Raw genomic sequence first — 20,841 nt, 5'->3', positions numbered from 1 at the left:
CAAATAAGTAAATGAATCTTAAAAGAGTTGGGCTCTGGAAGCAAACGGGTTTCCATCCCATGACAGCACGAGCTGTGTCACCTTGGGCCAGTCACATCACCTGTCAGGCCCGGCTTCAGGAGGGGGAAGAGTTCATTACTCACAGGGCTGGGACGAGCAGATGAAATCCTGCTACCAAGCTGTTAGCTTAGCGCCTGTCCTGAGCCCTACTGAGAAAAAGACCAGGCATCTGCTCCTGCTGGCTAGAGGCTGGGAGGTCTTTATACCGTTTCTCCTCCCTGGGGCAGAAATGGAGCCCCTGTGTGTTGGGCTCACTGAGGAGAATTCAACGAGATGGGGGCTGTCCCTGGAAAGGTAAGGGCTCAAGGAAGCGTGTGGAGTCTGAGAGGACCACGAGGCAATGCAGCTGCTGGGACCCACCGGAGGGACACAGCAGGGGAGGCTCCGTGAGTGACCAAGAGCTGCCCCCCCGCCCCCGTCAGCAGCCGCCACAATGGAGCTGACAGCAGCAAGTAGATCAAGGCTGGACGGCCCAGCTGTGAGGGCGAGCTGGGGCCAGCGGAGGGGACAACTGACGGGCAGCCGAGGGCCTTCCCAGGGCAGGGCCCAGCTCAAGCCTCGCTCCCTCGGGGCAACCTACCCATCACTCCAAGAGCCGTTCCACTCCACCTGGCCCCAGGGGTTCCGCAGCCGCACCAGCTTCACCTTCTCGCCTTTGAACAGGGTCTTGGGCAGAGAGAAGCAGCTCTCACTCGCTGGAGCCTTCTAGAAAGGGGGTCTTCTGTCCTGCCCTGAGGGCTGGGACGGGGATGAGGAGTGAAGCCCCATGGGGGTGGGGTGGGGGCTGTCCTGCCTGGCCCGGGCCAAGGAGACTAATCAGGAGCTCGCTGTAGGGGTGGCAGGGTAAGGGTCAGAGCCTTGGGCTCAGTCTGCAGGAGCCAGGGCATGGCCGCCCCTCAGTTTCTTTCCAGGAGAGATTTTCCTCAGAGGAGGCCGGCACATAAGGTAGGGCCTTCCTGACAACTTAGAGAGCTGGGTGCACGGTCCGAGAAGACCCCTGCTGGCTGAGGACGGCAGCTGCTTCCAGACGACCCAGTGAGAAACAGCGCCCCTTCCTCCACTCTGCTGCAGCGGGCAGTGCCGACCGCGGCCGCCTGCTGCCCAAGCTTTTGTTCAGGCCTGATGAGGCCCCCACCTCTCATGACCCAGGAAAGCCCGCAAGTCCCAGGGAGGAACAAACCCTGAAACTGTTGCAACACAGTTTGAGAGCAAGAAATGAGAGAACACTTGAGACCAACTGGGCAATACATAAGTGGTATTTCTGTTGGTTTCTTGGAAACTTGGCATCCTTGGCACTAAAAGCAAAGCTAGAGTGGGTGTTCCCACGGGCCCCTCCACCCCCAGGCACTTGGCTTTGACCTTGTGTGGAACCCCTGGCTGGGTGCCAGTGCCGAGAGGGGGCACAGAAAGCCAAGTCCTGACCTCAGGAGGTCAACCTGAGTGGGTCCCCAAGCCCTGCCAGCCCTGTCATGCTCACCTCCTCCAGCCCAGTGACGGAGTAGGCATGACCTTTGACCAGCCCACAGGCCATTCTCGTCTCATACTGGACCGGAACAATGGTCTGGGGAGCAAACACCAACAGTCAGGCCATCGCACTTGGCAGCGAGAGCACTGCTGTTTGCAAAGCTCACATGCGTGGTTTTCTGGGCTCTGAGAACAAGGACTATGCTGCTCCCTGACAGCGCCTCACCACCAGGAGCAGCCCTTACTGGCCCTTTAAGGACGTCAGCAAGACACAAACCCATGCAAGCTGGTGGCTCGGAGAAGGCCCTGCCCTCCCCACGGAAGCAGGAACACGAGGTGGCCAACAGTGTCCCTGGCCCTCCTTTCTGCATCCCTTAGGCTGGGTTTCAAAAATTTTGCACCAAAGTAAACCTTCCTTTGAATTCCATCTTTCCCATGAATCCTTTGAAGTACCCTCGTCGTAGGTCTAACCTTTCTTCTTTCATACCCTCCCCTCCCACACACCCACCTAGAATGTGTCATTATACAGAATTCTGAGGACAGCCCTGCCCAGACAGGACGGGGTCTAGCACGATGGGTATAGCTCTTCTGTCTGTAGAGATCACCCAGCTGCAGCCAGGCAGATGCTTGGTGGGAGGGCAGGGCCACCACAGCCCTGGGAGCCCCAGCCAGGCTGTCCGCGGTGTCAGCTGGTGCATTTCAGGGCAATGGGTGTGGGCAGGCCCGGGCTTTTTGGCTTCCCAGCTTCTCCCAGGTTGCAGTTCTCCCATGACCCAGCCCGTGCCGAACAAGGGAGCAGGCAGGAGACTCGCTCGTCCCTACCTCTAAACCTGGAAAGCTACCTGCAAATGCCTTGTTGGGCACTGATAACCCTTGCGTGCCACTGCTGAGACTCTGTCCTGTGGAAACCATCACGGATACACACAAAAGTGAATGAATCTGGAGCTTGGGATAGTAGCCAAAAAGGAGGAAAAAAAAGGGGGGGACTCTAACCTTCTGATGAGAGGGTCATGGGCAAGTAAGTGATAATGCGTTTGCACACTGGAATATTATGCAGCTACTAAAGATGTGAGAGGAGAATACTCATCAGCACAGTAAGACTAGAAAGCCAAGTGGAAGAGGTTGCCAAGAGGTACATGCTGCGTAACATTCTTAAAGCCACGTCATTGTGTACAGGAGACAATCTTGGGAGGGCATTTAGCAGCGTCGACTGATTGTAAGGAAAACACAGGATACATTTTCCTCCGTGTTTTCACACATGGCTCGGGCATCTTCCTTGAGCCTAGGTACTTTCTAAAAGGGCTACAACATAAGCGGGGGGGGGGGGGGGGGGCTTGCAGGGGGTGGACCTGGACTTGTTCACCAGAACAGTGTTCCAAGCGGGGAGAATTCGTCTTGTTTGCTGAGGGGAGTCTGACGTGGACTGGGCAGGGCATGCAGCAGAGGGGAGGCGGGTGAGGACAACAGGGAGTGTACACACCCGTGTCGGGCTGTCCTCTGAGGCTCGGGGGATGAGGTCTGAGTCCCTGAGCAGCGAGTTATCCATATTCCTCACCATCCGCGCAATCAACTCCCCCATGTTCAGACCAGAAGGAGAGGTTCCATAGGTCATGTTCGTGCCATCCTGAGACCCGACGGGGAGGCCAGGGACAACCCCGGAGAGGGCGGAGAGCACACACAGGAGGGTGGAAAGGGAAGGAAGTAGAGGCAGGGGAAGGGACAGACAAAGGAGAAGAGAGATCAATAGAGCGCGCTTGGAGGAGACGCAGAGAGGCAAAACAGGTGGACGCTACGCCTGCGGCGTTCGTGCTAACTGACCTCCAGGCTTCCCCTGCCTGGAAAGGAGAAGGTATTAGCTACACGCCCCACCCCTCCACAGTGGAAATGACCAAGGCTGTTACACACTGAGTAGTGGTAGAACCCAGGAGGCCGGGCCACGGACTGCCATGGCAGCTCCTGCCACCTTGCTGCCCCGACAGGGACACCGCGGGCGAGCTTCTCCCGGGTAACCGCACAAAGCCCCTGTCCCAGGCAGGGGATGCGGTCGGGCTCAGGGACCGGGAGGCTTGCTCAGCAAGATGGGGCGCTCAGGCCCGTAGCTGAACGTGTGGTCAGCTGAGCAGCCCCGACAGGACACAGCCCACGATGGAGCCCCTGGATCAACTCTGACCTAAAACCAGGGCTTGGAATGTCCTTGCCATCTTCGCTGGAAATCCCCAGAGTCTCTACCCCTTGGAGAAATTCCCAGTTTTCTAAGCAAGAGCCAGTTTCGGCTTCCTCACACAAAAAGTTCACCCCGTCCCAGACACAAGCTCTGTTGCTGCCATCCATGGAGGAAAACGTGGCCTGCCCCCCCCCTCCCCCCCCCCCGCCACACTTACATCGATGGAGCAGCCCATGAGGGAGCCTCTCTCGATGGCTTTCCTCATGATCTTGTACATGTCCCGCGGAGCGTCCTTGATCTCGAAAAACTCCGTCACCCCTCCTGTGAAGTCCTCCATGGCCTCGGTGGTGTTCCCACCTTTCAGAGCCTCGTAGGAGCCGTGGAGCCTGGGGGAGAGGATGGAGACCAGCCAGGTCACAGAGCCCCAGGCAACATGACTCAGGGACTTCTGGGTCATGTTAGCTCATCGACCCCCCATCGCCTCATCTTCACAACTACACAGCTGAGCTCAGGAGGCCAAGGGCACCGGGATGGGTCCCCATCCTTCCCACTTTCTGGTGTTTACCCTTCTCCTACATCCTGAGCCCTGAGGTGGGGCTGCATGGCACCTGGGGTGGAGCCTCCATGTGCGAGTGTGTGTGTGTGTGAGAGAGAGAGAATATAAGTGGGGTGGGGAACAGCATGACTACAAGCTCGTGAGGCCATGCCTGGCCCAGCAAGACCCAGGGACCTGAGCTCCAGAGACACGATGCTCTGATCTCAGATCTGCGACGCCACCGTGCAGGCAGGATTGAAGCGCCCACTGTGGGGAGCTCAAGATTCCCCCCACAGATCTTCATTTCTACTTAGATTGTTGCTGGCTGCACACCAGGCTCTTTGACAGCGTGTCCCGGTGAGCACACACGTGCGTGCACGTGAACACGTGCCTTGTCCTGCTCTTGGCTGGCTCCTGCAACCCCCTGCCTCCCCCTTCGGCCTTACTTAGCATAAGCCTTCTCCAGCAGAGCGCTCCAGAACTCATTGCGGTGGTTGGATTTGGTGAAAACCAGTTGATTGTTGTACGTTGGCAGGCAGTCGTCAATGACCACGTCGACCCAGTCTCCATAGCGCCAGAACTGCACAGAAGCGAGCAGAGTCAGGTCCTCAGATCCCACAGTGCGCACGGGCCCTCTGTCCCCAAGCAGCACCAGCTCTGCTGCCTGGCCTGTGTGCTGAGGGCAGCTGTCGCTAGAACCCCTGCCCGGCGGGGGGCGGGGCAAATCAGACCTGAGGTTCAATAGCACCAGATACATCAGCTGATGCCTGGGTCATCCCAGGACATGAAGGGGCCTTGAAGGATGGAGACAGATAGACTCCTCAAAATCCCGGAGCCTGCACAATCCACACACAGGGAGTTCACTTTGGTTCTGGGCCAGCACCAGGACCTGATTGTCTTCTGGGACAGTTTGGACCCAGAACACTTCCAATGGCTGAAGTGGTTCTGGAACCAAGAGACTCAACGCTGGACCAGACCAGAAGCCTGATCCTCGGATTGGCCAGACTGGTTCTTCCCAGGCCTGGAAGAGGTGAGTGATGGGCCTGGTCCCCTCTGCAGCTGACACCTGCCTGAGGTCATCCTGGTGCAAATCCCTGGGGCACCTGTTTGAGAAGGGCTGTAGGCAGCAACACTGCAGCCAGCCAGCGGGGAGCAAAAGCACAGCCACCAGCCAGCAAACAGGTATCTTCCTGCCCTTACGGAACACAGTGGAAGGTGTGCGGGGAGCGGCAGCAGCAAGGGGATCCCTGCCCACTCTCACAGCTCGGGGAGGGTAGGACTTTCCCAGGAGCTTCCAGGAAGCCAAGGCCAGGAGCCCAGTGGCGGGTGGGCTGCAGGTGGCCCTGCACACAACACCCTCGCTGCCTCACCTGGAAGTGGAAGATCCCTGCGTAGTTTTCGGTGAAACTCTGATCGTGGGGGATGACGCGGAAAAGCAGTCGCTCATTCAGGGTCAGGCAGGCGATGGCTGCGAGAAACCAGCAGTCCCCTGCAGCAAACACACGGCACAGGCTGTGGGGGGCTGCCCTCCAGGGAACACAAGGACCCCACTCCCATCACCCGTTTCACTGCTCCGAACAACAAGGATTCACCTGGTGCTCAGTGAGCTGTTCTGGATCTAAGCATGGAGGGAGACTTTGGCTGTAATCCACTGACACGATCCACAGGGTCACGCACTCTCCCCCACCCCACCCCCGTGATGTGACCTTTGCCTGAAGACCACAGTTCCTCCTCTTGCAAGAGGAACCCACTTCTTTACTGGACCTCCAGGGAGACACGGCAGGAGGTGAACGTGACTGGCTTGTTCTTGGTAACACCTGCAGGGAATCCACCCTGCCCCACACCTTTAGGATCGGAGTCCATTCCCCGTCTGACCTTGGCAGAGACCAAGCTTCCGGTTATCGTCAACTGAGCAGATCTGAATCGTAAGCAAAGCTCTTAGGCAGCTGTCTCAGAACCGGTCACAGGGGACACTAAGACACGGCTGCTGAGGGAACGAGACGTGGACACTGATGCCTTGGCCCTCCTTCTGGGCAGAGGACTCTGCGTGGTCTTGGGCAGCACTTTGCGCTGTGTGTGTGCGCATGCGTGTGAGAGAGAGAGCCGGAGAGATGGGGGTCGGAGGAGGAAGGGGGAGGGGGGCAGAGAAAGGGAGGTGGAGGGAGAATGCCGAGGGGGCACAGCGGCCACCCTGACAGCCCTGGGGTCTGCACTGAGAGGGGAGGCTGAGAGCTGCTGGAGCCGCCTGGCCCCGCCCCGCCCTGCCCTGCCTTGCCCTGCCCTGCCTTGCCCTGCCCCTCCATTCCTTGGAAGCAGGGGCCTGGTTTAAGGGGCCAGCGTGTTCGGACTTGCCCGGGGCCCTGCAGGCAGCTTCCCCTCATTCCGGTGCAGGGCCCGGATCCCAGTTTCCCCTTGGCCTCTCCTTCAGGAGCCGGGCAGGCTAAGGCCCTTTCACAGCATCCCAGGGGCCCTTTCCCTGCGAGTGGAGGGTCTTGCCAGTTCCTCTGCTGAGCTGGCCTGCAGTCCCCACCACAGACCATGCGATGCACACAGAGCACCAGACGCTCACGCACGCGGCAAAAGGCAGCTTTCTCACCAGACTCCCTTGAGGTGAGCCGCTGGGGGCAGTTTAAAGGGCACGTCAGGTGACGTGTGCACCTCTTGGTCAGGTGCTTTTTGTGTGTGCACAACTCCTCCATGCCCAAGGGCACGCTGGGTACACAGGCGGACTTGGGAGGAAGGGGGACAGGGAAAGCCGGGCTCTTGTGCCGAGTGGGGAGGGGAGGTGGCCCTGAGGCTGGGCAGGGGGCCAAGTACTAAGGAGAGACGTGGGAGGCAACGAGGCAATGGCCAACGCTTCATCGCACACCCTCACAGATGGCTGTCCCTTTTCCTCCTGGGCAGGGACCACACCTCTGTCACCCCAGATCATCAGGCAGGGCGCTCCTACCTAGGTCTCCTTGACAGATGTCGGTTCTGTTGGCTCCACCAATGATAAATCGGGGGTTCTCACAAATTTCCTGTCAAACAAAAAGGAAATGAGCAGGTAGGAATAACGTTAGCGGTCGCTGGTTTGTACCGAGCGCCAATAGGTAGGGCCGGCACCACGCATCCTGAGCTGGACACACAACCAACACTGAGGCCTCCAAGAGCAGCCCTGGGAATCGGATGCCACCCGTCTCATCTTTCAGGTTCCGAGAGGTTGAGACCCTTGCTGGAGCACGCACAGCTGGTAGGCAGCAGACGCCGGGAGTGCGCATCCTCCCCACGTTGTCCTGCGCTGCTCCCCCCGTCCACCGAACTGTGCACGTAACGAAGCCCCTCGAATGCCAGGGCAGTGTCTGTCCTGTCACAGCTTTGGCAGAGTGACAACAGAAAGCACGGCACTTGCCTTTTCAATGGCGGAGAAGCAGTGCTGGGAGGGAAGTCAGAGCGAGCCCCCCCCCTCCCCCCCCCCCGCACAGCACCCATGCACCAGCACGGCCGAGGCCAGCAGAGGGTGCTCTGGTTTCTGTTTGATGGCTCTCACGTTTTCTAACATTTAACATTTTTACCTAACTATAAACTCGGTGTTCTGTTTTTCTACCATGCTTCGCCAGTCTTGCCGTCCCCGTCACCCACTGCCTTCTCGCTCTCAGAGAAAGCTCAATAAACGTGAGTGAGTGGACTCTCCGCTCACTCCGGGCCCAGATGGAAAATCTTGTTTCTATCACACCCCAGAAACGGAAGGCGGTGCCAGGAGAAACCCAAACCAGTGATTCCTTTCTTTATTTTCATCTACTTGAAAGGCAGAGTTACAAACACACACACACACACACACACACACACAGAGGGTGAGATCTTCCATCCACTGGTTCACTCCCCAAATCCCTGCAACCAGGACAAGGCCAGGAAGCCAGCACTCCATCCAGTCTCCCACGTGGGTGGGAGCCATCGCCTGCTGCCTCCCAGGATGCATTAGAAGGAAGCTGGATTGGAAGTGGAGGAGCCAGGACTCGAACTCATACTCCAATTTGGGATGCTGACATCCCAGGGGGCAGTTTAACCAACTGTGCCACAATGCCTGTCCCTGCCAATAGTTTTTTTAAAACGTTTATCTGTGTGAGAAAGGAGGGAATAAAGTGGAGACATCAGGGACCGAAGTGCACGATGGCCCTGGCTATACACAGACCATTTTTTCAGTGGGGAGGCACGTAAAGTTTTACATCATTACAGTCAAAATGGTGGGGCAAGTGTTTGGCGTGGCGATTAGCACACACATCCCACAGCAGAGTGTGTCTGGCTTTGACTCCAGGCTCTGCTCCTGAATCCAGCTTCCTGCTAATGCAGACCTTCCAAGGCAGCAGGTGATGTCTTTGCTAGCTGGGTTCCTGCCACCCACATAGAAGACCTGGGTTGAGTTCCTGGCTCCAAGTTCCCAGCTTTGGCCTGGCCCAGTGTTGGCCTTTGGGAGTATTTGGTGGGGTGAACCAACACATGGGAACTTCTGTCTGTGTGTGTCTGACTCTGAAATGAATAAAATTTTAAAATTTAAAAAAAATTTTAGGGGCTGGCGCTGTGGTGCTGCAGGTTAAAGCCCTGGCCCCTGGCATCAGCTTGAGTTGCAACTGCTCCACTTCTGATCCAGCTCCCTACTAATGCACCTGGGAAAGCAGTGGAGGATGAGCAAAGTCCTTAGGCCCCTGCACCCACGTGGGAGACCCTGAAGAAGCTCCTGGCTCCTGTCTTTTGATCAGCTTAGCTCCGGCCACTGCGGCCATTCGGGGAGTGAATCAGTGGATGGAAGATTTTCTGTCTCTCCCTCTCTTTAAAATAAATAAAATAAATCTTAAAATTTTTTTAAAAAAAGTTTAAAAAGCAATCAGTGTAAAATGAAAGCAAACTGAAGCAAATGAACCTAACTACGGATCAGGTTGGTGGCATAACCACACTCACACAAAGGATGGTTTCAAGGGACCAAAAATGTATTTTGTCCTATAGACAAAAACCAAAATCATAAAGAACTATAAACTGTAAGAAGTAACAATATTGCTTCACAATTTTGACATGTACACTCTAGGGTAAAACAAATGAGACCTCATCAATGTCATTGGAAGCAAGGGTTTTCTTTTTTTGGTGTGAAACAAAAAACATATAATTATTAAATTAAAAAAAATCAGAGAGGGGCTGGTGCTGTGGCACAGCAGATAAAACCACTGCCTGCAGTGCCAGCATCCCATATGGGCGCTGGTTCAAGTCTTGGCTGCTCCACTTCAGATCCAGCTCTCTGCTATGGCCTGGAAAAGCAGTGGAAGATGGCCTAAGTGCTTGGGCCTCTGCACCCACGTGGGAGACCCGGAAAAAGCTTGGCGCAGATTGGCGCAGCTCCAGCTGTTGGGGCCATTTGGGGAGTGAACCAGCAGATGGAAGACCTCTCTTTCTCTCTCTCTACCTCTCTAACTCTGTCTTTCAAATAAATAAATAAATAAATCTTTAAAAAAATCAAAGGAACAACTCTGCAACATTAAAGACGACTTGCATTTATAACTTAATTTTTATTCTCTAAAAATTTCCTTGTATGTATGATGAAACACCTTGGCATATTAACACTCTAATATTAAAGAGAATATCAATATCCACATGGTAACTTTTAGATACCACTTCCCACAAAAATAAACTAGAGCTCATTGCAGAAATAGCCCGTTTGAAATGTGAAGCAAAAAAATGAGATGAGCCCAGAGGCATTCCTCAAACAGCAAGGAAATTCTCAAATTCTTCCAGGTTGTATCAAAAGGAGACAGCAGGGGCCAGCATTATGGCATAGCGGGTTAAGCCACCTCCTGCCAGCATCCCGTATGGGCACCTTTATAGTCCCAGCTATTCCACTTTTGATCCAGCTCCCTGCTAATGATCTGGGGAAGCGGAAGTGGCCCAAGTGATTTGGCCCCTGCTCCCATGTGAGAGATCCAAATGAAGCTCCTGGCTCTGGCTCAGTCTGGCCCAGCACCGGCTGTTGCAGGCATTTGGGGAATGGATCAGTGGGTAGAAGATCTCTGTCTTGCTCTGTAACTCTGCCTTTCAAATAAGTAAATAAGAAAATTAAAAAATAAAAGGAGACAGAAGTCAATTTGAACAGGCTCCTGTGGTCAAGAATGGCACAATATGAGTACTAAATAAATCTTAAAAATAGAGAGGTTTGGGCATTGTATCACAGTAGGTGAAGTCACCGCTCGGGACACCCACATCCCACACCAGAGTGCCTGGTGTGAGCTCTGGCTACACTGCTTCTGAGCCAGCTTTCTGCTAATTCACCTGGGAGGCAATGGATGATGGCCCTTGGCGCCCTGCCATCCACATGGGAGACATACATGAAGCTCCTGGCTCCTAGCTTTGGCTTGGCCCAAATACTGTGGACATATGGGGAGTGAACTAACAGATGGAAGAATTCTCTTTGCCTCTGTCTCTATAACTTTCAAATAAAGAAAAATAAACTTTTAAGAGAATTAAGGGTAGGTAACATTTCAGTAATCAATGAAAACCTGAGATACACTCACTAAGCAGATGATGCTGTAGCTAAGAATTTCAAACCAACCTTAAAAAAAAAAAAAAAAACAGTAAAAGTTTTACAAGTCGTGAAAAAGAACTTAAGTGAGAATTTGAAAAACTCAAACTAGGTGAGAAACTCAATAAACTCTCATAAATGAGACAAAAAAATCATCGAGACACAAGGAATTCAAGAGCAAATGAATGGCTGGCGCCGCGGCTCAATAGGCTAATCCTCTGCCTTGCAGCGCCGGCACACCGGGTTCTAGTCCTGGTCGGGGCGCCGGATTCTGTCCCGGTTGCCCCTCTTCCAGGCCAGCTCTCTGCTGTGGCCCGGGAGTGCAGTGGAGGATGGCCCAAGTACTTGGGCCCTGCACCCCATGGAAGACCAGGAGAAGTACCTGGCTCCTGCCTTCGGATAGGCGTGGTGCGCCGGCCGCCGCGCGCTGGCCGCGGCGGCCATTGGAGGGTGAACCAACGGCAAAAAAGGAAGACCTTTCTCTCTGTCTCTCTCTCTCACTGTCCATTCTGCCTGCCAAAAAAAAAAAAAAAAAGCAAATGAACACACCACATAACACCTGAAGAGAAAACTGGAAGTGTGACGAAGAACAACTATTCCAAAAAGAAACAAAGAGGTGTTGGGCATGGTGGTGCAGATTAAGCCCCGACTAGGACACCCACGGCCCTCATTCGAGTACCAGGTTCTCAGCTACTCTGCTTCTAATCCAGCTTCCCACTAATTTGCCAGGGAGGTGGCAGATGATGGATCAAGTACTTGGGTTCCTGCCACCAATATGGGAGAACCAGATGGAGTTCCAGGCATGTGGGGAGTGAATCTGCATATGAAATGCAGCTCCCTTGCTCACTCTCTTACTTTGCCTTCCAAATAAACATTAAAAAATAAAGAATAATTAGAAAGTGACAAATAAGGCAAAAATAGATTCAACATAGAGATATTAGGGGTCTCTGAAGGAGAAAAGCAAAGAATAGGAACAGAGCAAAACTCCCAACCTTGATTCCTTAGCTACAGACTGATTCCCAAAATAACGTTTGAACTACCTATCAATAGTCTTAGTGTTTCATTTGCTCTGTCAACTCAGAATGACCATCATGAAGGTATGTGCTAAGAAATTACTGGACTTCAACAACAAGAAACTATCAGGCAGCTAGGAACATCTGCTGGTTCACTCCCTCAATGGTCGAGAAAGTCAGGTCTGGGCCAGGCCGGAGCCAGCAGCCAGGATTCCATCCGCATCTCTCACGTGAGTGGCAGGGGTCCAAGTGCTTGGGCATCTTCTGCTGCCTTCCCAGTGCATTAGCAGGGAGCTGCATGGGAAGTGAAGCAGCCAGGACTCGAACTGGTGCCTTGATATGGGACGCTGGTGTTGCAGGTGGTGGCTTAACCTGCTGTGCCACAAGGTCAGCCCCTCAATGACTTCTGAGGGGTAGACATGAGGTGAAAACCAGGCTTACCAGAAGTAGTACTTTATGTCAGAAGAAACTGGAGCCATATATTTAGGATATCAAGGATGCAAAGTAGGAGCCAAAGATGACTTTTTTTTTTTTTTAATTTTTTTTGACAGGCAGAGTGGACAGTGAGAGAGAGAGAGAGAGAGAGAGAGAGAAAGGTCTTCCTTTGCCATTGGTTCACCCTCCAATGGCCACCGCGGCCAGCGCGCTGTGGCTGGCACACCGTGCCTATCCGAAGGCAGGAGCCAGGTGCTTATTCTGGTCTCCCATGTGGGTGCAGGGCCCAAGCACTTGGGCCATCCTCCACTGCACTCCCTGGCCACAGCAGAGAGCTGGCCTGGAAGAGGGGCAACCGGGACAGAATCCGGTGCCCCGACCGGGACTAGAACCCGGTGTGCCGGCGCCGCAAGGTGGAGGATTAGCCTACTGAGCCGTGGCGCCGGCCAAAGATGACTTATCCAAGGTGAGAGCAGACCACCACCAGCAGGTAACCCTGTCACGAGCTCTCCTGGGCAATCTACCAGAGAGGGAGCGTCACTCAGGATGGGCCACACCAGAATCCTGACAAAGGGCAAGTGTGCGTCACAGTTCCTAGTGGACGTACAACTCAGTTATGGGTAAAAGGAAAAATGTACAGTGTGTGACAGATTGCCTATAATGTTCAGACAATGCACACCATTTCAAATTATCTTCAGTGGAAGGAGAAAGGAGAGAGCATATCAAAAAGAATTTAAACTATTTCTGGGAGTTCTTTTGGCAGTGATATTATTATTATTATTCTGCAGTTTAGTCAGATAAATAAAAGTTGATGTAGTTCATGGCCCTGCTATGAATATTTCAAGAAGTTCATCAGGAAAAAGAAAATTTAAGTTCCAAACTTGGACCCACTAAGAAAAGATGAGCATCAGAGAATAAATGAAGACAAAATAAGGTACTTTACTTGTCTTATTCTTAATCTAAAAGGTAGCTTCACTAAATATACTGATAAAACCAGCGTGCTTGGTAATGACACGTACGGCTAAATGAAATGAATGACAACAATGCTATAAGCAAAGTGAAGAGGAATTTAGAATACTCTGATGTAAGACTATTTGTAAAATGGTAGAGTATTATTGGTAGGTGGACTTAGATTAGATGTAAATGTATATTGGAAACTAGCACAACCACTAAAATTGAAAAAAGAAACACATATGATTAATAGACTAACAGCAGGTAAAATGGAATCATACAAAACGTTCAATTAATAGAACAGTTACAAAACCAGAAGATGTCAGTTCAACTACATCATGATCGCTTACACGTGAATGAACTAAATTAAATGCCCAATTAAAAGACTCTGTTGGGAGTTGTACTATGAGAATCGACTGAAAATCTTGTTCTCAAACCGTACTCTATATGTTGTGTGTGTGTGTGTGGGTGGGTGGGTGCAAACTTGAAATCTGTGCGTAACATGGAGTTGGTCCTTTGTATATAAAATCAAACTAAAAATGAACCATGATGAAGAAGGAGATGGGAGAGGGAGAAGGAGGTGGGATGAGAGTCGGGGTGGGAGGGAGGTATGGGGGAAAGAACCATGTATTCCTAAAGTTGTATCTATGAAAAAATGCATTCATTAAATAAAAACTTTTAAAAATGAATTTTAATATTCTTGTAATAATTAAGGAAATTCTCTGGGATAAATTACTAAAACCTGTTTGAGAAAGCAGAAAATCTTACTAAGGGCATGTTTGATAAATTCTTTTTTTTTTTTTTAAAGACACTGTGGGGCAGGCGTTTGGCCTGGCCTTCCAGCTGTTCACATCCGACATCAGAGGCCTGGGTCCAACACCCAGCTCCACTCCCGACTCCAGCTTCCTGCCAGCGCAGGGCCTGGAGGCAGCAGTGGTGGCTGCGTCCCTGTCACCTGCACCGAGCTGCCAGCTCCCAGCTCTGGCCTTTGTTCAGTCCCAGCCACTGTGGGCTTTTGGGAGGGCACCAGTAGGTGGGAGCTCTCTCAGTTTGTCTCTCAAATAAATAAGTGAAAAAAGTAAAAATATTGTTAAAATAAAAAGTTAAGGCCAAATATGTTGTCTAAAAGAACATCATTTTAAATAAAATTTAGATTGGGGCTGGGGCTGGAACTGTGGTGCAGCAGGTTAAGCCTGCAGCGCTGGCATCCCATACAGGTGCTGGTTCAAGTTCCTGTGGTTCCACTTGCGATCCAGCTCCCTGCTATGGCCTGGGAAAGCATTAGACAATGTCTCAAGGCCTTGGGCCCCTGCACCCAGTGGAAAACACAGATGAAGCTCCTGGTTCCAGTCTGGCCCAGCCTCGGTTGTTGCAGCCACTTGGGATTAAACCAGTGGATGGAAGATATTGCTCCCTCTCAAATAAATAAATCTAAAAACAAATAAAAACAAAAACAAAAACAAAAAACACCTCAAATAGAGGAGAATTCCTATACATCTAACAACAAAGTATCAAAACACATGAGGATGGGGTTGGCACTGTGGCATAGGGGGTAAAGCTGCCGCCTGCAGTGCCAGCATCCCATATAGGCACTGGTTCAAGTCCAGGCTGCCCTACTTCTGATCCAGCTCCATGCTATGGCCTGGGAAAGCAATGGAAGATGGCCCAAGTCCTTGGGTCCCTGCACCCACATGGGAGACGCAGGAGAAGCTCCTGGATCCGGATTGGCACAGCTCTGGCCATTGTGGCCATCTAGGAAGTGAATCAGCGGGTGGAAGACCTCTCTCTCTCTCTCTCTCTCTCTCTCTGCCTGTCTGTAATTCTGCCTTTCAAATAAGTAATTTTTAAAAAGTGAAAGAACTGAGAGCAGAAAAAGACAAATCCAGTATGATAGCTGGAGACTCCAATACCCTTCTTCCAGTAATTATAGATCAAGCAGGCAGAAAGTAAGGATACAGTTGACTTGAATTCTATCATTGCATTGACATTAATAGAACATTCCACCCAACAACAGAATAAAGTCTTCTCAAACTATTACATAGTAGTCACTAATATTCTGGGTCATAGAACACACTTTAACAAATTTCATCCAGGTCTCCCACATGGGTGCTGGGACCCAAGGACTTGAGCCATCTTCTGCTGCCCTCCTAGGCAGATGAGTAAGGAACTGGATTGGAAGTGGAGCAGCCAGGGGCCGGCGCCGCGGCTCACTAGGCTAATCCTCCGCCTTGAGGTGCCAGCACACCGGGTTCTAGTCCTGGTCGGGGCGCCGGATTCTGTCCCGGTTGCCCCTCTTCCAGGCCAGCTCTCTGCTGTGGCCCGGGAGTGCAGTGGAGGATGGCCCAAGTGCTTGGGCCCTGCACCCGCATGGGAGACCAGGAGAAGTACCTGGCTCCTGCCATTGGATCGGCGCAGTGCGCTGGCCACAGCACGCCAGCTGCGGCAGTCATTGGAGGGTGAACCAATGGCAAAGGAAGACCTTTCTCTCTGTCTCTCTCTCTCACTGTCCACTCTGCCTGTCAAAAAAAAAAAAAAAAGAAAGAAAGAAAAAAAAAAAGAAAGAAAAAAAAAAAAGAAAAAGAAAAAGAAAAAAGAAGTGGAGCAGAGCAGCCAGGACTTGAACTGGCGCCCACATGGGATGCTTGCACTGCAGGTGGTGGCTTAACCCATTACACCATAATACCAGACTGAGTATTTCTTAATTTACACTATGGAGTATCTAAGTCAGAAATATACTGCAATACAGACCACTATTCCAATCATAGAAGCAAAATCTCCAACAAAGTATCAGCACCTCAAATACACGATATAGAAAAAGGATTATAGACTGTGGCCAGCTGAGAGTTATTGCAAGTATGAAAAACTGATTCAACATTCAAGACCTAGTCAATGTAATCTACCACATGAACAGGCTAAGAAGAACACTAACATGATCTAGCGACTGATGCAGAAAAAGCATCTGATGGATGCAACACCCACTCATGGTGAAAACTCCCAGAAAACTCACTTTAGAGAACTTCCTTAATTTGGTCAAGAAATCCACTTTTGGAAAGGGTAATAGCAAACTTCTTACTTTTTTTAAATTACTTTATTTGAAAGGCAGAGTTACAGAGAGAAAGAAGGAGAGATAGAGAAATCTTCCAACTGCTGGTTCACTCCCCAAAAGGCTGCAACAGCCAGGGCTGTGACAGGCTGAAAACCAGGAGCCAGGAGCTTCATCCGGGTCTCCCATGTGGGTGCAGGGGTCCAAGCACTTGGGCCACCTTCTTCTGCTTTTCCCAGGCTAGCACTCATATGGCATGCTAGCACTGCAGGTGGTAGCTTGACTCGCCGTGCCACTGCACCAGCCCACAGACTTCATACTTAACAGTGAGAGAGCACCTGCTTTCTATGATCAGAAACAAGGCAAGATGTTCCCTTTTACCACTCCTATTCAACATCCTGCTGGAATTCCTAGCTAATGCAATACGAAAAGGAAAGACAAAAATAAAAGACAGAAACTATTCACAGATGACATGACTGTCTATTTAAAAAATCCTTAAGGCCAGCATTTTGGCATAGCAGCTGAAGCCACTACCTGTGATGCTAGTATCTCATATGGGTGCCAATTTGTGCCCAGGCTGCTCCTCTTCTGATCCAGCTCACTGCTGGTAGCCTGGGAAGGCAGAGAAAGTTGGCCCAAGTATTTGGTCCCCTGTACCCAGATGGGTGACCCAAATGAAGTTCCTTGCTCCTGGCTTTACCCTGGTCCAGCGCTGGCTATTGCAGCCATCGGGGGAGTGAACCAGAAGATGGAAGATCTGTCTCTTCCTCTCTGTAGCCCTTTCAAAATAATAATTTTAAAAATATCCTCAACAAATGACCAAAAAACAGAATGAAAACCCTACCTAGAACCACTAAGCAAGTATAGCGCAGTTGAATAATGCAAAGTTAATATATAAAAGTCAATGGCCTTCCTACACACAGCAATGGACACCTGGAATTTAAGTATTTCTAAAACCCCGTTTACATGAACACACACAAAAAGCAGAGGAAATACTTAGATGTAAGTCAGTATCAACCCATTTAGCTTATTAAAATATAGGTGGTTTTATATAGCCATGTTTAGAAATATGCATATACACAGGTTAGTATACATATACCTGTATTTCCTTTCTCTACCAGCTGAGAAGTATAGAAGCAAAGATAGTCTAGTAGGAACTGACATCCTGAAACAATTCTATCAGTTTCTCATACCATTTTCTGGAAAAAGAAGCCAGTGTTCCTTGGATTGGGCTGGAAACAGACAACACAAAGGGCCGGCGATGTGGCATAGCATGTTAAATCAGTGCCCGCAATGCCAACATCCCACATGGGCGCTGGTTCTAGTCCCAGGTACTCCCTTCCAATCCAGCTCCCTGCTGATGCCCTGGGAAACCAGTGGAAGATGGTCCAAGCGCTTGGTCTCTCTGCACCCACGTGGGAGACACAGAAGAAGCTAAGTTCGGTCTAGCCCAGCCCTGGGCATTGCAGTCATTTGGGGAGTGAACCAGTAGATGCTATCTCTCTCTCTTTCACTGTAACTCTGCCTTTCACATAAAGTTAAAAATAAATATCTTTAAAAAATAGACAATATGAGACTAGAGCATTTTGTCGTATCAAGGAAGAAAGTACTCAAGTGAAAAAAAAAAAAACAAAACTCATAACAAGAGTATGTTAAAAGGACACAAGAGCCAACTGAGAGCTCCTAGGGATTAATACTTGGACATCTGAGCAGCAAAATAAAGTGGTACTGGAGTATAACCACAAACCAAACAGCACTAAACCTACAGTGCATCCACAAGTCCATACCAATATCAGTAAGTGATCTAGCTAAAGAAATGCCAAGAACAAAGATCCCATGTGAGTCACTCCCACTCATTCATGCACTCTGCCTTCAATGGGGGGGAGCACAGCGCCCCGTCCTCAAATGTGGGTTTACACTTTTTGTCTTACTTCCAAGGAGCACACTACGGGAAAGGGAGGTCCAAGTTATTTTACAGCAGAGCAGCCTGCCGAGCACCTGCCGAGCCAGGTTATCAAGGTCAATATCAATGACATTAGGCAGGCTCACGGCCACTTCACCCCTGTGATCTTCCTCCCTGAGCCCAGGCTCAGATGGAGACAGACAGACAAATGCCAACAGAGGGACATTTTACAAAATACCTGACCAGTACTCTTTTAAACTGTGAAGGTCATCAAAACCAGGAACTGTCTGAGACGGCCACAGGCAGAGGGAGGCGAGAGAGACGCGAACGCCAAGTGTGATGCTGTGTCTTTGTTGGAATCGTGGAGCAGAAGAAGGACATTAGATAAAGGCTAAGGAAATCTGAATTAAATCTGGACCTGAGGTAACAACACATCAACGTGGATTAACTCTAAAAAATGTACCATACTGATCGTAAGACGTTAACAGGGAAAAGTGGATACATGGGGAGTGGGCTTCCTTTACGTCCAGTACCCCCAGTGGATGCCGGAAACTGCACAAAGTACGAAATCCTATGACGTTTTTCCTTGCACATACCCACATGCCTTTGATACATTTTAATTCATAAATTAGGTGCGGTAAGAGAATAAAATAGAGTATAACTATCTACCATAATGAAACTTATTTAAAACTTATGGATTATTTCTGGAATTTTCCATATAATATTTTTGGACCACAGTTGACCATGTGTGACTGAAACCACAGAGTAAAATCACAGTCAAGGGAGGATACCGCACATGGGAACTGTCTGCTATCTTCACTATTTTTCTGTAAGTCTGAAACTGTTCTACAAGGAAAAGTTTATTTAAAAAAACAGATAAAAGTAATTTCAAAACTCCACTGGATCATCTCGCAGGCCCCGTAAGTTACAGGCACCTGCCTCAGAGCTCGCTGGTCCTGGGAGCTCCTTGCTGCTGTAAGTGCGGTGACAGCACCTCGGTACCGGAAGCAGGGCCTCGCCCCGCCAGGTTCCCTGGCATGAATGGGCTCCTCAGGGGCCCTGTGAGGTCGCCCGGAACAAACCGCTCCTCTCTGCGAGGAGTCCAGCTGGTCAGCGCAGAGCACTGTTTAACCACAAGTGACGCTGCACCGTTGACCCGGCGCTAGGCGAGAGGGCAAGGTGGCCAGTCCCCGGCCTCCCAGTCTTTACTGCTCACCGCCTTCTGTGGAACTCTCTGACCCTGTGAGCCTCAGCACTTGGAACCACTCCTCGCTCCCATCCCCAGAACACCTGCTCTGCAGAAGGGACACGATCATCAATCCCACCTTACAATCCTACTATCAGCGCAAGTCGCCGCAGTGGCTCTCCTCAAGGCATTTACAACTTGAGGGGCCTGCACAGTATGATAATAACCCCTAATTCAGGAACAGAAAACAGCACCTCCTGTTTCAGAAGGAATCAGGAAGGTACTTTCGGGGCACATGGGTAAGGAGAAGCGGGAGAGAAGCCAGCTGCTCAGTGGTGGGTCCATGGCCTCAAACTCCGTGTGACTTGACCTTCTGCTCCCCAAGAGCTGCGTCCAGAAGCCCTGTCCTTTCCATCCATACCTGTGGCCTTTTCCAAGTGATGGCCTTCATCTTGGTTTTCTGGCTCAGCTCATGGGCGCCCAGGGACTGAACACCTGCTGGGAACACACGGTCTTCGAAGAGGCACTTCTGAGCCAGACAGCGCTGTCTGAGGACGACAAAGTCCTGCCCCTCGTACTTGATGGGCTGTGTGACGGTGCCCTCTCCATTCCTCCTGTCCCTCTCTCGGATCACGCGGTCACAGAAGAATCCCGGCAGCAGGTAGGGCATGGCGATCTCCCAGGAAGCCGAGCTGGGCCTTGGCTGGGGCCTCTCCCCCACAGCGCCCTCAGCCCAGGCCTAATCCTCCTGTGAATGGCCTGCTGCCTATATAGCTCCTCCACCCTCAGCAGGCAGTGCGATGCAAATGAACACAGCCCAGAGAAAGGCCGTGGTCAGAGTCAGCAGCTTTGGCTGGAGGCCCCTGAGCCCACGGACTAGGGGCAACACCATGCAAGTCTGAGAGTGCGCGAGCGAGCTCGCCACGGAGGGAAGAGAGAGCCGGGACGGCCCCTGGACAGACCACGGTGGCCTGGAGATCTTTACAGCACCTACAGCTGCCTTGCTGGGATTCTTTCTTCAAAAAGAGAAAATAGGGTCAGAGAGAGCTTACCCTGTCTCAGCAAAAGGCATTCATGCCTTTGACACTGGCGGTCAGTGGGATATAGCATGGGGCCTTCTAAACATGCTGTATACACTAATCCTATACAGGCTGCTGAATGCATAGGAGGAATCTGCTCTGGGCCATTGTCTGATGCTAATGAAGCCTTCATTCTCCTCATGGCCCCGCTCCACCCCAGAGACTGTGGCCAGCTGTTTAGGGACTCCCACGGGAAGGAAGCAGAGGGGAGGGAACTTGACCTCAGGTGAAAGTCCCCATAGGTCGGCCCGGCCGCAGTGCGCAGACATTTGGGGTAGCGTGCTCAGGACCTTCAGGGCAGAGAGCATGGTAGCAGGGCAGGTGCAGGGACATGTATGGGAGTTACAGCCCACAGAGGCTCAGCTTTTCCAAAGCTTCACCAGGCTGACTCAGGCAGCACTGGCGTGAGAGCAGCGAGCTGCGGCGGGTGCAAGGCAGGGCTGGCAGCTCGCCCACTAGGAGGATGC

At 51.4% G+C, this 20,841-nt stretch overlaps 1 protein-coding gene across 1 annotated transcript in view; it reads right to left on the bottom strand.

Moving 5' to 3' along the window:
• CAPN3 (calpain 3) overlaps positions 1 to 19,970 on the bottom strand; it is a gene marked incomplete at its 3' end in the record, with an annotated part of 31,811 nt that extends 11,841 nt beyond the window's left edge. The window contains 7 exon segments of the mRNA NM_001082059.1: positions 641 to 726; positions 1,538 to 1,621; positions 3,906 to 4,074; positions 4,670 to 4,803; positions 5,594 to 5,712; positions 7,174 to 7,243; positions 19,717 to 19,970. Coding sequence (NP_001075528.1) covers positions 641 to 726; positions 1,538 to 1,621; positions 3,906 to 4,074; positions 4,670 to 4,803; positions 5,594 to 5,712; positions 7,174 to 7,243; positions 19,717 to 19,965 — 911 coding nt within the window. The 5' untranslated portion in view covers positions 19,966 to 19,970.
• Between the last annotated feature and the right edge of the window lie 871 nt (positions 19,971 to 20,841).

This window comes from Oryctolagus cuniculus, chromosome 12 (assembly GCF_051225735.1).
Source record: "Oryctolagus cuniculus isolate XC-2025 breed Fujian yellow rabbit chromosome 12, ASM5122573v1, whole genome shotgun sequence".
Lineage (NCBI taxonomy): Eukaryota > Metazoa > Chordata > Mammalia > Lagomorpha > Leporidae > Oryctolagus > Oryctolagus cuniculus.
Note: the sequence above shows the minus strand (reverse complement) of the source record. Positions and strands in the feature narration are given on the sequence as shown.